General features: G+C 48.9%; 1 protein-coding gene across 1 annotated transcript in view; it reads left to right on the forward strand.

The window, feature by feature from the left end:
* Positions 1-298: 298 nt before the first annotated feature.
* Foxo3 (forkhead box O3) overlaps positions 299-17698 on the forward strand; it is a 95064-nt gene continuing 77664 nt past the window's right edge. Inside the window, exons 1-2 of the mRNA XM_028769055.1 lie at positions 299-515; positions 1503-2229. Coding sequence (XP_028624888.1) covers positions 1615-2229 — 615 coding nt within the window. The 5' untranslated portion in view covers positions 299-515; positions 1503-1614. The remainder of the gene's footprint in view (positions 516-1502; positions 2230-17698) is intronic.

Below are 17698 nucleotides of genomic sequence, written 5' to 3' on the forward strand. Positions count from 1 at the left end.
CAGGGCCCGCGGCAGAGAGGGCGCGCGGCGGCGCAGTGGTGAGCTCCGACTTGGCCTCCCGTCCCGGGCCAGCCTGGCCGCCGGGATTCCCGGGAGAGTGGAGGAGCCCCGCACGGAGGGCTGCGGGAGCCGGCCGCGTCCCGACCCGGCGGCGCGCCCGCCCCCCACGCCCGCAGCCCCGCGCAGGCGCGAGTGCGCACACACGCGCACTCCCCCACGCACGCACAGCAGCACTCCCGGCCCCCGCCCCAGCCCTCCCCCTGGGCGGGGACCCGCCCCGCCGTCAGCCTAGGTTGAGGCTCCCTGCGAGTGTCTATAACTTTGTGCTGCCGCCGCGGCCGCCCTGCTCGTGGACGGGAGGAGGAGGAATGTGGAAGGCGGCGGCGCAGCCCAGGCTGACAGGCGGTTCCTCCGGCGGGCTGCGGCGGCGGCCCGAGCGTCCCCTCGTCGCGGTGCCCCGGGCTCGCGCGGCATCGTACGCCCTCCCGCCTTGTCCCTGAAGGGAAGGAGCCGAGGTAGGCGCCGGAGCTGTGCAGCGGGGCGGCCGCCTTTCCAGTGACTCCGGATCTGTTTCCGAGCTGGGCCAGGCGCTTCCCTTTCCCTCCCCGTGACTCGGTGTGCTCCCCCCCTTCTCTCCCGCTAGTGTCTTTAAAGGACTTGAGGGAAGGGGGGAACTGTCAAGATGGCAGCAGCGGGAGCAAGGAGGTGATGAACGTGCTGGTCCGGGTTTTCTAGCAGTCCGAGAGATTTGGCGCTTCCCGACCTGTTGGAAGATTTATGTTCCCACTTGCTTCCTCCTTCCCGTTTCTGACCTGGAAGGGGGCGGAGGGCCCCACGTCCCCAAGAAAATACACCTCAGATCTTCTTAGTAGCGGGTCCCGCGGGGTCGGCCCTCTCTCTCTCTCTCTCTCTCTTTTGAAGTGACCCCGGCAGGTCTGCACCCAGACCCCACGCTCGCCCTGGTGCTCCGCGGGTGGAGAGGCAAAGACGGGAGTTGCCTGAGCCAGCCCTAGGGGGCCACTCGTCTGGGAGGGGTGTGCGGGGGGGCATCGCAGGGCCCGGGAACGGGAGAAGAGCCCAGGACTCCGCTGACTTCGGCTGCGCCTCCGTGGGCGGCACTTGAGCGGGCCAGAGCCAAACATAAACAAACGCACGCACGCGCGCCCTCCGACCACGGCCGTGCTGTTGGGGTCCGGAGGCCGCCCACTCTCACAGGCGCGGCCGGCCCTCCCCCGGGCGCCCCTCCCCCTCCGCCCCGCCACCTAGCCCGGGAGGGACCTGCGGTTCTGGCGACGGCAGCGGGGGAGGGGGCTGCCCCGCTCGCCGCCGTCGATTCGCTCGCGTCTCCGGGGCGGCCGGGCCAGGGGGCGGCGTCTGCTGCGCCAGGTTCGCGGGACGCACGTCCCCAGGTCTATCCGTTCTAGGTGGCGGCCGCGGGCGAGGAGTCTCCGCGGAGTAGGCTCTAGCACGGGCTAACCAACTCTCTGTTCGCGCTTCCCTAGGTAGCTGGAGCTCGAGCCTTCGCGGCGCCCAGTCCCTCCCCCGCCGCACCCAGCCCGGGCGCGAGAGGAGAGAGCAAGAGCCCAAGCCGCTGGCGGCGGGCAGGCGGCGAAGATGGCAGAGGCACCAGCCTCCCCGGTCCCGCTCTCTCCGCTCGAAGTGGAGCTGGACCCAGAGTTCGAGCCACAGAGTCGGCCACGCTCCTGTACGTGGCCCCTGCAGAGGCCGGAGCTGCAGGCGAGCCCGGCCAAGCCCTCGGGGGAGACGGCCGCAGACTCTATGATCCCCGAGGAGGACGACGATGAAGACGACGAGGACGGCGGCCGAGCCAGCTCGGCCATGGTGATCGGTGGCGGCGTGAGCAGCACGCTGGGCTCCGGGCTGCTCCTCGAGGATTCGGCCAGGCTGCTGGCTCCGGGAGGGCAGGACCTCGGGTCAGGGCCGGCGTCCGCCGCAGGCGCGCTGAGTGGGGGCACGCAGACGCAGCTGCAGCCTCAGCAGCCACTACCACCGCCGCAGCCCGGGGCGGCTGGGGGCTCCGGGCAAGCGAGGAAATGCTCCTCGCGGCGGAATGCCTGGGGGAACCTGTCCTACGCCGACCTGATCACCCGCGCCATCGAGAGCTCTCCGGACAAACGGCTCACTCTGTCCCAGATCTACGAGTGGATGGTGCGCTGTGTGCCCTACTTCAAGGATAAGGGCGACAGCAACAGCTCTGCGGGCTGGAAGGTGCGTACCTATCAGGGGCTGGCGGCCGGACCCGCCAGGCCTGCGCAGCGCCGAGCGCGTAATGAAGCGGAGGAGCTTCTGTCATGAGGCTTAGGGGAGGGGGATTCTTTTCAGTCCTAGAGGAGGGAAGCCTGGGGATGGCCCTCTGGGTAGGTCCTAGGCAAGCTTTGGGCATGCCCAGGTGAGGAGGCTGTGGGCAAGGGACACTAACGAGGAAGGACCAAGACATTTGTACGTACTGGCTTACCCCGACTGCGGGGAGGAGGTAGCTCCGCGGCCAACTTTGGAATACAGGGGGTGGAGGTAGGCTGCACCGAGGACAGTGTGGGTGGAGGGAAGGCGTGTGTGGGGGAGTGTTTGGGACTGCGTTCAAGTCAGTAGCAGGAGCATGATACTAGCAAACTGAGTGAGGATCTTTGGGTCCAACTTGTGCTTGTGGGTGTTGACACCAACAGGCAAATCGATCTCATTAGAAAAAGCAACGATTGCAGACTGTTCCCTGGCCGGCTCTCAGGCCTTTCTTCACACACCTTTACCCTTTAGAGGCGTCACTCCAGCAAGGCTGCCAGCAGGTAGCCTCTAACATACTCTGGGGCTTGGAACGGGCCGTCGAAAAGTGTACTGGCTACACCTGCTTCTCCGGTGGAGGTCTATGCTGCTGCAGGCAGCCTATGAGGCGGGTGGTGTCACGTGTCGGGGACTCCAGGTCTGAGCCCTACCTGTGTGGGAGGGAGGGAAAAAGGGAGGGAAGGGCTGATAGCAGGGTTGGGCCATAATGGCTTCTATCTATCTATAAAGGAGCCAGAGAGACTCTTCTGTTCCCTTTCAGCCTCTTGGGGCACCCGACACGTGGTGGGAGAGAGGAGAGGAAAGGCCTATGATGTAATGACTTCCTGCAGTTGGGCATCCAAAGAGATTGACTCCAGTCCCCTGCTGGGCTGCCCTGCTCTTCAGGGCACCCCCCAGGTCCATTCCCCTGAAAGCAGCCAGAGTCCCACATCACTGGAGCTAAGTCACTCAGCAGTTGCTCTTGCTTGTACTGTTTTTCCTTCTTGGCTGTCATTGGGATCTCTGTGGCTTCTGGCGTCTAGGTTTTTAGGTGTATAGATAAGAACGGTTCATCTTTGTGGAGACCTGAAATAAAGCTTCTGGAAGAGCCTTGCAGATAAAGTGACTTGGAAAAAAAAAAGTGTCCAGTACTGAAGAGCCTTGCGTGGATGTTTAAAAGCAAAATGTGTGCTTTGATACTGTTTCACAAACCTGCCTCATTCCACACGATACGAATGTTGATGTTACAAGCTTATATTTGATCTAATTTTATTGATTTCCAAAGGAATGACACACGTATGAGGTTAGGGTTGTTAACAGAAAGGACGGGGCTTCTGTTTGGAAGTCTTGCTAAGGTGATAGCTTTGAAAACTGTTCCGAGGCGGGTGGAAAGGCTTATGTCAGTGTACACTGTCTGCAAGGGGTATGTGGAATCGGGCAAAATGTCTTCGGGACTTTGGAATATTTTTCAACAACTTCACACTTGAAATTAAATCCTACATTATTTGAATTTGCTATAGAAGGTGGTTACTCAACTTTACAAGTTAGCATAGGAAAGAGTTGCCCTTTCCTAATATGTCTGTGCATATATATATAATATATTAGAATGGAGGAGGAGGGAGAGACGGGAAAGAGGGAGGGAGAAAGGGAAGGAGAGAGAGAGAGAAAGAGAGAGAACGTGTGTACATGTGTGTAAGTCAGGACAACTTTTGGGAGTGGTTTTCTCTTCCTTCCAGTAAGTGGATCCACAGATCATTAGGTCTGGCGGCAAGCATCTCTACCCACTGAGCCATCTCACTAGCCCCTTCGGATTTTTTAGGATTACAAAAGTAATTTAATTCCATAAGTAGTGTTTCTTGTTATTGTGCTTATAAAAATAACACCAGTATGTTTGTGGTTTTAATTTTTTTTTTAAAAAAAAAAGATTTCCTTCTGAAAGTGGTTACCAAAAGTAGCTTGAGCTTGGTCCATATTTTCATAAAGATTTTAGGATTTCAGTAGAACTAAGGGACACAGTCATATGCGGTCAGGTTATAATTGTTTTTGTCTCACATTTTTTCTTTTACTGCTATCTTGCTTCAACTAAAGACATGTAAGATATTGCAAATAGAATATCTCAAAGCTTATTGTTTAATTTAGGGCATATGTTTTGTGGTTATTTTTGCTTTAATTTTAAGAACATGTGTCGTAGAATCCTTGAAGACTTGAAGGAATATAATTTAGTTGACGTTTTTGTGAGATGACCTTCATCAAAGGCAGCAGCTGTGCAGGTGTTTCCAGGGCTTTAATGATGGGGAGAGGAGGCCCTTTGAACCCTAGGCCGAAGGCCAGCGGGCTTATGCACTGGCTGTGACTAAGACCAGCCTTTTTTTGTCTTCTGGTTAGTGGGGCTGGAAGCCAAAGGGGGAGAGGGGTCAGGAATTAATGCAACCCACGCCTGCGCATCTGAGTTTAGGCACTGACTCTTTCATGAGTGACCATTTGAGAAACCTGCGCTTCAGCCACCATACGTCCGTTGTGAGTTATACTTAAGGATTCTTTGCCTCTAAAAATGTCTAGAATTCAGATTAACCTGCAGACATTTGCATGCAAGGCAGGAATGCTGAGTCCTAAGACATAGTTTTGTGGCTTTCTGGGCCAGAATGTTAGTGAGTCTATAACCAGAAATACCACTTTAAGATACAGAATGAAGGCAGAGCTTACTGGCAGGTTCCTTTGATCAAGGCATTGAGGAGGCAGAGCCAGGTGCAGGTGGTCTCTGACTTTGAGGCTGGCCTGGTCTACACGGTGAGTTCCAGGGCTGTATAATAGACTATCTCAGAAAGCCAAAATTAAAGAATTAAAGAATCAGAAAAGACGCCTTGAAATTAGAATTTAGACCAGACATTTTCAGCATTGGTTGGCTTATTTAGAATTACCTGGGAACAATTGAGAAATACTAATGCTCAGAGAATTTGGTAGAATTTGGCTCATGTGTGACCGGCTTTCTTTGGTTCCTCAGGTGATCCTAATGTGTAGCCAGAATGCACCATCTTTCGTTGCTGAAGAGATTAAAGACTGTTCTCAGATCACAGGTAGTACAAGACTAATTAGCAGCTACCAGCGTACAGGTCTCGGTCTGTGCCTTATCACACTGCTTTCTTTAAATCAGTCGGAAAACCTTTTTGCTTTCCTGAGAAGCGCATTTGCCTCCCACACCCACCTCCACCCCCACCCTCAGCCTACAAACACTGGCAGTCATTTAGGCATCAGGAGAACACCAGAAGGGACACACAGGAGGGGGAGGCCAAGCAAAGGGGTCATGTTTGGGTAGCTGCAGGTTATGTCATCCTCCGGTGTGGTTGCTTAGGAAGTCCAAAGTAGCACAGCCGGCAAAAGATAGCATTTCAACAAAAGAGGAAGCCCTTGCTCAGGGCATGCAATGCCGTGTGTGTGTGTGTGTGTGTGTGTGTGTGTGTGTGTGTGTGTGTGTTTGATGGCTATCTTGAAGGTCCCTTACCTCGGGTATTAGAGTGGTGTGAACAACCAGATGTGGTTGTTGGGGGAAAGGTTCCTTTATTCAGGTTAAGTTTACTTGGAGCGCACTGTAGTTAATGTGGCATGAGCAGTCTGTTGGGAGGCTCCAGTGACTAGGGTTTACCAGGAGTCTCTGGTTATCATTTACTCTGTATTACAGAGCCCCACATTCACTCACTCCTCATGGGTTAGGGCAGGAGGCTAAACAGCCATGCGTTTCTGTGGGGTACCTACTGTGTGAAGACCTCTGCTGTAGCACAGAGGGGGTGAATCTTCCAAGTCTGAACCTTTCATAGGAAAGTGGACTTTCTTGATTGCTGCAAGGTAAAAAGAAAAGAGAATTGACCAGCCCATGATACTTCCTGGAAGGAACCCTGGGGAGACTTCAATATACTGTGTTAAGAAAATGTTATTTTAAAGGCAACTTGTTTGCAGATTTCATTTTAAATTTCAAAATGACACAGCTGTAATGCCACATTGGTTTGCAGTTTGATCTTTGTCCCCTTCCAACACCAGACGGCCAGTTACAGTTGTGTGTGAGGAATCTGTCTTCTGCTTGGCCCTTTGTTGTTTTGTAATTTCCTCCCGCAGCCTGTCTTTGTCAGTGATTCTCAGTAACACACTTCCTCTTTCTACTGTCCCACTGCCTGCACTGCACTGTTTTCCTCTTTTGCAAAGCTGTGTCATTGACCTATGAAGTGAAGAAATTGGACTTTTTAGACTTTGATCTTTGAACCCCATGTAACAGAAAGACTCTTCAGAACGAAGTAAAATGTGTGTTTTCGTGTGTTTATCTCCTCAGAAAATGAAACTATAGCATGCTTATTTTTAGATTTCAGGAGGGCTCTATTTTAAGGAAACGATACCGTAGAACATGTTGAAGATAAACTTTTTAGTGTTCTGCTTTTGATTCATATGTAAACATACCAGATAGTTTATCTGAATGATAATGGAGAAGGACCTTGTCTACTAAAAGAGTTTTTTACTTGGATTGGAAAAAAACTTAGCAGACCTCCACCCAGACTTGATAATACAGAGATAAGCCTAGTCCTGAGGTGAGTTCACCTCTTATCCATTACTGGTGTATCAGAGTTTGGATTTCTAGGGCTGGAGAGAAAATGGAATTTATTCTTTTGTAATATCTTTCTTTGAGAGACAAACTTGATCTTCTTCTTGACTAATTGATTTCGTTCATATGTCACACATCGAGGACTCAAGGAACCAATTTGCCTATGGGTGCTATAGGAGGAACTCGGGAGCAGACATACAAAGTGTCTTGATACCCACTGACGTTCCTGCGTGGTCGGAAGTGAATTGAAGACAGCACAGTGAAAATCCTTTGCACCCACTTCCATCGGCTCCTGTGTTGACTGTACACGGGGCGTTCTGCCCAGCTCCAGGGATACGATGGTAGTATATGTCGGATACAGTTCTAGTTCACAGGAGTTTAAATTCCAGAGGCCAGAGAGACAGGCTGCTAACAGGAAAGCCGTTTTGTGGATGTGTTCTTATTGCTCACCCTTGGCATCTTGTGCATGTGTGTTTCTGTTTTCCTCAGTGCCTCACCTCTGCTGAGAGGCTGTTGCAGATGGCAAACTCCGCATTGCTCTTGGGTTAGAGCTGCCCTTTGGCTGTCTGCAGAGCACTTTGAGCTTGCTAGATAGACAAAAGGCCTCTGTGGCATGAGGCCTAGAGTTTGTGTCTGTTTGAGAGAAGCCTGAGTTTCCCAGAGTCCACCTGTACTAGAGCCCACCTGCATCCTTGCAAGGGTGTGAGCTCTTCAGTTCTGTTGATGAGGCCTGGTTCAGGGAGGCCAGTCCTCTGGGGGTGTGCACCTAGATAGAGCTGACTCATCTGTACTGCCTTTCACTTAAACTCATAACGAAAAGGGGTCATAAGAGGTCTTCATTTCTTTCTGAAGTACCAGGCCAGGAGCAGGAGTGTGACCGGGTCAGGGTTTCACAGCTTGCTGGGGTGTGGTTAAAGTGTGCTCACAGGAGTGCAGGGCACCACTGCTGTGGAGAGTGCTGCTAGCCTCTGTGGTTTCTCTGCTGTTTCTGTCAGTGCCCTTTGCTTCCAGTTCTGCAAGCTCCTACTTCATTTGCTCTCTTTGGCTCCTCCCCTTTCCTCTAAGCTGATTCTCATAGGAGTGGCTTCCCCCTACCCCCACCCCTATCCCACAGCTCCACTGGAAACTCTGAGCTCACCTTGGTGAGGAAGTCCCCTCAGACTACATTGCCCAGCTCCCCCAGGTTCTTTATGTCTTCCTGTGATTCTCAGATACTCGGTGTTAGACAATGAGGATCTCCTCTGATACTTGGAGGTAGTTTTTGGTTCACTGTGTCCTCAGCCCACAAGGGTGGCCACCTTCTGAGATACTTGTTGGGGAAAGTTGAGACGGTGACTCAGGATTTTGAGCTGGTGGGGTGGCCTGGATACTTGTAGGTGTGAGGGTGCCCACAGCTTCAGGCCCTTTGGCTCTGTGTGACATGATGGGTGTGAAGGTGGAGTTTCTTGGTGTGTTGGCTTCTTACTATGAAAGTCCCTGGAAAGTACAGTTCACACCAGAAATGGGAAGAGGTGTGCTGGGTTGGCATGTCATTATGGGAGAGGAAATCGGGTTTGTCCATCAGTACACATACTGTCTTCAGCATCAGCACCCTCTGTCTGAGGGGCATTAGCTGAAAGTTTCTCCCTCTCCCATAGGAGCAAAGCTAGTCAGGGGGTGAGCTTGTTTGTAATCTTCTGTATTGGAGGACATAAGCCTTGGGTGCATGGAAAGCTGTATTTCTGCCTGGTGGGAAATAAGTCACCTCTGAAGGCAGGGGAGCTAGCAGTCTGTCCTTAGGGCCAGCCATTGCAGGGCCAGCCTGTAGCTTTTCTGAGTTGGGAGTTTTCAAAATAGGTGATTAGGCAAAAGACTTACACCTAGATTCTGATTCCCTCTCTGCCAGAGTCATGACTCAGACCACTTTCACATGTGTGCATGTACACACACACACGCACACACACACCCCTCCCCAGGAGAACCAATTGTCAGCCTGTAAAGGGCTGCACTGAACCTGGCCTGGTGGGGAACAAGTACGTGTCTGGAGGATGGCGTAGCCTAGGCTGATTTAGAGAACAAGGGCTGGTGTGGCCCTCTGATCTTGAGATCTCTTCTTTTTTCCTCCTCAGTGCCCGGTGACTATCGTGAGATAAGATTGCACAGTGAAACGGATAAATTTCTCTGGTTGGCCATGGTCCTTCCAGCAGCTATGCAGTACTTGGCCCAAGGTGAAGAGGCTGGATTATCTGGGGGATCCTAACGCTCAGTGCCAGATGTACTCTGTGCCAGATATACTCTGTTCTTGCAGTGAGGAGAGGAACATGGAGGAAGGAAGGGACAGGCAAGCCCTGCTCCCAGACCAACAGCATAGGCACGGTTCTCTCCCATAAGCATGTAACGGTCCATGCGATTGTGCTTGGCAGTTCCCAGTGCTTGTTTTGAAGTTTTTTGTTCACTTTTTTGAAGGCCCGTGCATAGGGAGAGTCTATATTATATTTCTGCTTTCAGTCTATATATCTCTTAAAATGGTAGTTTAGCTTCTGAAGCCATTGCAAACCTACTTTGAATTCAGAGCCAGCAGAGGGAGTCCACAGGTCTGTAAGCTGATGTCGAGTATATCCTTCTCCGTAAAGCCGTCTTGACTTGATGCAAAGAATTCTACTATGTAGTGCTTCTATGACAAAATGTCGTCATGTGAGATGGAGAGTAGATACTTAAAAGTATCTTTCTTAAAGAAAGCCGTAGTTTCCTAAGACCCATGATCTTGTCCTATCTAAAATAGTTAAGTGGGAATTTACTTAGTCTGCTAAGTGTCCCACTTTGTATCCCAGGCTGTCCTTGGACTTGCAATCCTCATCACTCGGCTACATGCCTGTCTGCTTCTCTCCAAGAATATGATTTTAACTAAAAGTAAACCCCCAGTGCCTTTTGTTCTTTTGCGTATCATCCTGATATTTGTAGGAATAGCTATTTATACGTCATACAAATCTGCTGGGGAAGTGGTTAGCTGGTAAAATGCTTCCCACACAGGCAGGAGGACCAGAATTTCATGCCCAGAATCCATGTAAGGCTAGCTTCGTAGTCTAGAGGGATGGCATGGCGCTTGCTCTCAAGTATGAGGATCTGAGTTCAAATCCCAGGAAAAGACCAAGACATGGTTGCCCATGTCCATAGCATTGTTAGGAAGAAACAGGATTCCAAGAACTCCCTGGCCAGCTTAGCGACAAACAATAAGTTTCTAGTTCAGTGACAGCCCCTGCCTTGAGGCAGTGAGAGCCACAGAAGACAGCTGACCCCTTCCATTAGCTTCCGCATGTGCATTCATGAGCATACGTGCCTGCTCACTGGTGTGTGGTGCACACTGGTGTGTGGTGGGCACTAGTGTGTGGTGGGCACTAGTGTGTGGTGGGCACTTGTCATCCTAGCACTGGGAGGGTAGAGTCAGGTAGGCCTAGAGAGCTCTGGAGAGGCGTCCTGGCCTTAGGTCAGCCCCAGGCCACTGAGAGCTCCTGTCTCAATGAACAAGATCTAAAAAAGCTGGGAGAGCTCACCCGAAAAGTGACACTCAGCTTGACTTCTGGTTGCCACATGCACATGTGTACACACAAAAGGATGCTAAAGATGGATACCTAATCGAAACTTTGTCTAGATCATGGTAAAATCAACAGAATGTTTGGTTTTATTGGTGCTTCGATTGTGGTACTTACGATATTTTCCAAGCTTTCCAGTGAGCTGGCACCTCATTTCCAGCTGAGTCTCGTCAGCCACGAGTTGAGGAGACTGTTGACTTCTCATCACTGCCGTGCTCTGACCGGCCAGTAGTCCTCGTTCTGCTCCCCTTGAGATGGTAGTTTTATTTAGATTTGGCAGCTGTAGTGGGTTGAACCATGGGTTTCGAGGATTCATGTCTGCCCAGAAGCTCAGGGTGTGACCTTATTGGAAGAAACAAGGTAAATGTGACTTGCTGAGCTCTTACTGTGTGCCAACTGCTCAAGTGTGTGGGGTTTTTGTCTGTTTCCTTGTTTTTTTTGTTTTGTTTTGTGTTCTTATGTTTAATCCTATAAGGTAAGTAAATCCCAGGACAAGGAAGTAGTTAAGTGAAAGTGACTTACTTGGGATTCACACCTAGTCTGACTTGGAGCTCGTGTGCTTTCTGTTTTGCTCTTCTGCCTCCCAGAGTGTGGGTGGGATGTGGTAGTTTAAAGGTTAAACAGCAGCCACTTAGGAAGGTTCTGCATGCTCCTGGCTACATTTTTTACGTAGGTCACCAGTGATGCTCATGTTAATCCTGCAAACGGTTCTTGACCATGGATCTTTGGAACTGTGCTGACAGCAGCTAACGCCTCTCTGACCTGATGCCTTAGTTACTTTTCTGTTGCTGTGAAGAGACACAGAAGGCCTTTGACCAAGAAGGCCTTTAGTTGGGGGCTCACGGAGGGTGAGTCCCAGCCAGCGTGGCAGGGAGCATGGTACCATGCAGGCAAGAATCTTGCTGGAGCGCTTGTATCTCAAGACAACCACAAGGCAAAGAGAGAATTAACTGGGAATGGTGTGGTCGTTTGAAGCCTCAAAGAGCCACCCCAGCAACGCTAGCAAGGCCACACCTCTAACTCCTTCCCAAACAGTTCCACCAAGTAGGAAGCAGGTGTTTAAACGTATACGAACTCATGAGGGCTTTTCTCATCCAAACCACTTCAGCTGGTGAGGAGAGGAGATGGACAATAATTTAGCCCCTTTACCTGGATATTTTCATGTTCTGAAAATTTGAAGGAACCTGTACATGCCGGCTCCTTTAGTGGGAGGAGATGGAGGCTTGAGACACGGGTTTTAAACCTGCAGTTTTAGCAGTTCTACCTTATGGTCACACAGAGAATGCGCTGCTCAGAAACAATCGAGTGATACATGAGTGTAGAAATTCTCTGGGCTGGGCTCTTGGATGGACTTCTGCCTCCAGACAAGAAGCACGTCTGTGCTTTTGCAGCAGGTACACAGATGACAGCGGCCCTAAGAAGTAGGTTTCAGAGAAAAGACAAAACAAAACAAAACAAAAAAAACATTTACAAGTTCCTGGCAGAAGTTTGGCTGCCAAATCAGATTTCATAATTAAAGGCATTAAAAATATTTTTCTGAGGTGGTTGACTCTGTGCAGTGCAGTTATTAGTGGGTTTAGAGACAGGCTGCCAAGGTAGAGACAGGGATGTTGCATGATGCCCGTTGCCAGCCGGCTAGTGTTCATCTCTCCTGAAGAGCCTGCTGCTTTTTTCTTCAAGGTAGTACGGGTGAGAGGTCCCAAATTCTAGTTTCAGTTGGCCACAGGACTGTATTAGCCATGTGCTGTTTGGAGTTGAATGGTAAGTAAGAGGCTAAGTATCACATGTCATTCTGAATATGTTGGAGAGAACTTCCACTCGCTTTCGTAGTGGAGGTAGGTTAGAGAGGTCTGAGAGTCTCCAGATGCTAGGCTGAGCCCCTTTGATAAGTGTAGTGTACGGGTTGGTTCTCCCTGATAACTTGAGTGGCCAGTGTGTAGAGAGGGTGGGGGTGAAGGGCGGAGGGTGGCTGAGACAGCAGGTGGCAGTACCCATGGTAGCCTTTTAAAAGATGCAATTCTGGGTATAAACCTGATATTTACATAAAATTACATTCGTTAGAACTTGTTGAGTGTCTCCTTGGAAACTGGGCTTGGGCTCAAATGGAGGGCTGGGGCCTGTCTGTGCTAGAGTTCTTTCCTAGCAGACCAAACAAACAAACAGGCAAACAACACCCATAGTGAAGGTACTAATTTAGGCCACTCAAATCTCAGAACCGCTTTTGCCCCTGAAGTAGTTTTATTACATTTAAACTGATACTCTTTCATTATGAATTATGCAGATGCTTGTCTTTCCTCTGTATTCCACAGCAAGCTTGCATGGAATGATGTTTAAAGCCTCCTGCTTGCCACCTTCTCTTGACTTTTCATTTAATTTTCCTTAATAGTAGCTTATTAATCTTACTAACTAGTTCATCTGGCCCCGAGTTGACCTCCTTTGTGCTGAGATTATAGGCTTGTACCACTACTCCCAGCTGCTGTTTGAACTTTTCATTCCGATAAACTCTTTGAACACATGCATTCACACCGTGAAAACTCCCTAGCCCAGAGTTCACCTTTGCCATCATCCTTTAGCATTCATAGCTTTAGCTAGTCTCATAACTTTAACTAGTCTCATAACTTTAACTAGTCTTCATAACTTTAACTAGTCTCATAACTTTAACTAGTCGCACTGGCTCCAAGCCATTGTCCATTCTCAAGCTAAGAGTTTGTTTACTCTCTCTCACCTTTCATACTTTGCCGCTGGATTCTGGGTTTTGTTGTTTTGTTTTCATTGTTTTTCCTCCTTTCCTGGAGTAGCTAGTTCCTTTGGTAACTTGGAGAGCTATCTCCTCGGTTCTGGTTCTTCTGTGTAGCCCCACCGGCAGCACTGGTTCACTATTTATTTGTCACCAGTGTATATAGTGTACAGATAAATGCTAGCCCATAGGCTAACACAAATTGAAGTAAGTCATTTATAAGTAAAATTGAAGCCATGAGTCCAAGCATTCGACTAGATTTCTTTAGGAAAAATAAGGGAAAAAAATGAGATCAGCTGCACTGTTTATGTAATCCTGGAGGCAGGCCTGGAACTTATGTGATGGTGTGAGAGCGGTTAGCAGGTACTGTTGGTATGGCTTTAGCTCACCTGGGCTCTTAAACTCCAGTAGATAGCCTCCTAGGTGAGCTGGTATTCTGTTTCTTGAAATTAGTGTCCTAGATCAAGCCTTCTATCTCCAACCTCATCAATAAAGATACGTTTACAGCCTCCTGTCTGAATAGGTGCGTGTCCTCTGCTGAACTGAATTATCTCAATCAGTCCTGGGGAGTCTTCCCTTTCCAAGAACGATCCTTATTGCAGATGGAAAGGCTCCGTGATTTTGGCTGTATTTTAGGCTTTATGACACATGATTATTAAAGTACTATTTGGCCCTGGACAAGGGTTAGTAGGTGTTCTTTGACAGATGGGGAGAGGTTTATTCCAATAATCTCATAAAACCAGAGCCTGATTCCAGTTAAGGGACACAGTTATGAATTCAAGAATTTGTCTAGATTTCTTTAGAGGAAAAAAAATCAGGCGCATCATTTGTGTGACCCAGAGAATCAAGCCTGAGTGACCCACCAGTGTAAGTGGCCTGGGGCTGATGGTGGAGCAGCCTGCAGCAGATGTGTACAATGCTGGCTCGTTTGTACCCACCCAGAGTCAGTGAGGCTCTATGTGTTGACTATCTTCTGTTAGCAGATACTGGCTACTCAATACCAATATGGTACTCAGTACCATAGCCTATTCAAATAGATTAAAAATGATTACCAAGTGAATTCTTAAATAAATATTGCAATTCTCACTTGAATATTTAAAGATCTCATTTAAAGATACCTATATTCTATAACCAAATTTTAATTGATCAACCCGTTTTAGCTTTTCATGCAGTAAAAATATGCCTAGGATTTTGTTTGTTATTGATCTTGGTTTTTGGAGACATGGTCTAACTCTACGTTGGGCTGTTCTTCAAATTGCTGGCAGTCCTCCTGTCTCAGCTTTCCAAATGCTGGGTTACAGGCATGACTCCACTGGGGCACTCTCTGTGGGCTCCCAGGAGTCGCTCGCTGTATGGCCCCTAAAGTCTTTGCTCTACCCACTGACCTGATGCCTTGATCTTGGGGTCAGGTTATTTTCTGCTCATGGATCTGCCTCTAGTAGGATCATGAAGCTGACAAAAGATGCTCGATTGTCTGTTATCTCCAGTGCATCTTTACTGCTCGAGAAGAAGAAATATTCTTTTTATTGTTGCATCATGTAGTTTGACAACTTTGGAAAATCCAATTTATCAGAGCATTGCTGGATGATTATTTAAACTACCAAATGTTTCCAGAGTTTTAAAATCTATCTTCCTCACTCCAACCCCCCCTTAAAAAACAAAAACCACTTTGTTTTGCTGAGGGAGAAGTTTTATTGTTCTAGCACATGGTTTTAAGGTTGAACCTTTAGATAATTTGCAAAAAGTTCAAGCTCCTTTGTCTCTAGTTTGTGACTATTAGCTCTGGGGGGCGGGAGGAGTATACCTTGTTATAAAAGGGTTTCCTGATAGGCCCTTGGACTGCTACCAAGCCTTTGGCAAATGAGGGCACACTCTAGCTGTGTTTTAGAATCACCCGGAGAGCCTTAAAAATGCCAGTGCCCACATTCTACTTAAGATGGTTAGGGTGGGGTCCCTAAGTGTGGGGCTCAGTAGCCATACTTTTTTTTAAGCTTCTCAAATGGCTATAATATGTAGCCATGGTTGAGAACCATGGACTTAGAGAAGAGAGAGAGATGTTGTCTGAAGAATTTTGGGTAATGACTTTTGGATGCCTTTTATACTCCTTCTCTGTGATAGATTACAAGGCAGAGAGTTGTCTCCCCTGTTGTGCCCCTGACCCCTCCCCCCCAGCTCTGAATGAAAAGAAATGTTTCGCCTTTGAGCTAAGGCACTTGAACCGACAGCATCATTCCTTAACAAGCTATGTTTAGTAAGTCTTTTCTTTCTTTTCTGTAATTGTAAGTGGTTTATTTAGAGTCCCCGCCTCCCACTTGTTTTTCCTCGTCTCTGTTAGACCCTACTTAACCTGGTTTGAAGTCTGTAGGACTTGTAAGAAGAGACGGTACTGTTAGGAGACGTTGTATAAGACTTGAAAACTGAGACACATTAACTTGTTTCTTTTGAGAGCCTACTGTTGTGTATACTGTGTCCACCACACTCCGAGTCCCTGAGCTACTGACTGTCATAGTGTGGCTCTCAGACCAACCGTGCTGACATCACATAGGCACATGTTGGGACTCCAGATCCTCAGACCCATCCCAGACATACTAAGTCAGACATTCTGGACAGCTGTCAGTTTCAACGAGCTCTCTGATGATATTGCTGCAAGCTGAGGTTTCAGAACTGGGCTTTAAAAGACATTATTATAAAATTTTAAGGTTTATTTATGAGCTTTACTTGTATGCCTGAGTGTGTATGTACCATGTGCCAGGAGAGTGCCAGGTGCCCTGCACCCGGAGCTATAGATGGTTGTAAGTTGCCATGTCGGTTCTGAGAATCGAACTTAGGTCCTCTGGAGGAGCAGGCCAGCTTTGTTAACTGCTGAACCATTTCTTCAGCCCCAGAAACAGTCTTCTAAAGTCATTTGCTAAGTGTGTGGAATTCTCGTGATGCTTTAAGAAGTCGGAATCATAACTGTTATGCCACCTTGGTTTCTGGATCCTGACACAGGGAAGAATGAACAGACATTTTGTGATGAGGTCTGTTGAATGTAGCAAAGCCCTGTCCCCTTAAGTATTCTAGACCAGCCTCTCTCTCCCTGTAGCTTTCTGCAAAAGGCAGGAGCCAATCTCCTTCCAAGCCAACAGATGGGAACCAAGCTCCCAGTCAGTTTGTATAAAGAAGAGATATAGAATGTTTTCAAAGGCCTTGTGTTTCCACGAGATTCTGGTTGTTTAATGATCTTCCTGTTTTTTTTTTTTTTTTTGGCCTTTGGGGAACGTCCCCAGTCTTAAGACCAGGGTGAAGCCAGGGAGTAGCCTCTGACTCATCCCCAGACAGACTCGAGATGTGTGGGAGAAAGATAAGATTAAAATGTGCTGGGTGTAATCGGGGAGGAGGGGAGAGAGGGGCAGCTCTGGCACTGAAGACAGGAGTGAGCAGGTGGCATCTGTCTTGGCTCACTATCCTAAATGGTGCCTGGCCTACTTCACCCCAAGGTGAAGCCAGGGGTAGATGGAATTATTGCTGCTTGCCAGTTTCATTGGATTTGTAGTCCATTAAGCAATGCCTCGTCATCAGCCGTGTCAGCCCCAGCTGGGCTAAGGAGCAGTGAGCGCAGTGGGCTGGCCAGGACCTCTTTCTCAGCTGCTTCAAACTATTACATGGCATTCATCAACACTTGATTTGATACATTATGAGGGGAACTACCCATATTAGTTTAGACTGTAAGCCTTGTTTTAGTAGCATACCAGGTTGTAGTTCTGAGCTTGAATCCTGAGCTCCCAGAGGACTTTGCGCTGGGCTTTCTAAGAGGGTGGGAAGGGCTGGAAGATCACTCTTCTTCATCAAGGTTCTTGAGAGGGTCAAGAAGATAGCTTGAAGTGTTGGGCACCATCAGAAGGGACAGGCAACAGGAATTTTTTTAAAATCTGAGGACAGAATTTAAGAGTCTTTAGTAGTGTGTTAGGAAGATTGCTGGCAACATGTCCACCTGAACTCTAGGAGAGCCGTAGGGACCTGGAAAGATGAGGAGTGAATTGGATGCAGCTGATGGGAGCTTGAGTCGTTTCCTTCCAGAGCCATCGCTGCTCACAGATGAAATGTGTAAACATGGCTTCCATTTGGTTTCTAAAAACACAGGCCTCTGCTGGCATGTTTTGAGAACAAGAAAGCAATATGTTTTGAAAGGTTCTGGCACTGAGGATTCGTTTACTGTGGAATTAGGTTCCTTCATAACACCCAGGCTCATAGACTGGCTGCCTGGCAGCAGTGTAGAAGGGTTGCCTCCATCCCAGCATCCCGGTGGGATGCTTGACTCCAGGAACTCACCTGCAGACGGCAGTGAATGAAATTGTGTTCACATTCCGTTTTGTCAGTGGCCTCGGGAAGGTCCCCAAATCCCTGCCTCTCTACAAGTTTTAGAGAGTTGTAGGTGAGAGCTTTTTTCTCCCACTGAAAGGGGAGAGGGTGCAACACCATTATAAACCTTCGTTCTGAGTAGTGAGTGGGTGTGAGTGTTTAGTCAGTCAGTGAGCGGATGTGAGTGTG

The sequence above is a fragment of the Grammomys surdaster genome, unplaced genomic scaffold, assembly GCF_004785775.1.
Source record: "Grammomys surdaster isolate TR1022 unplaced genomic scaffold, NIH_TR_1.0 190, whole genome shotgun sequence".
Classification (NCBI taxonomy): Eukaryota; Metazoa; Chordata; class Mammalia; order Rodentia; family Muridae; genus Grammomys; species Grammomys surdaster.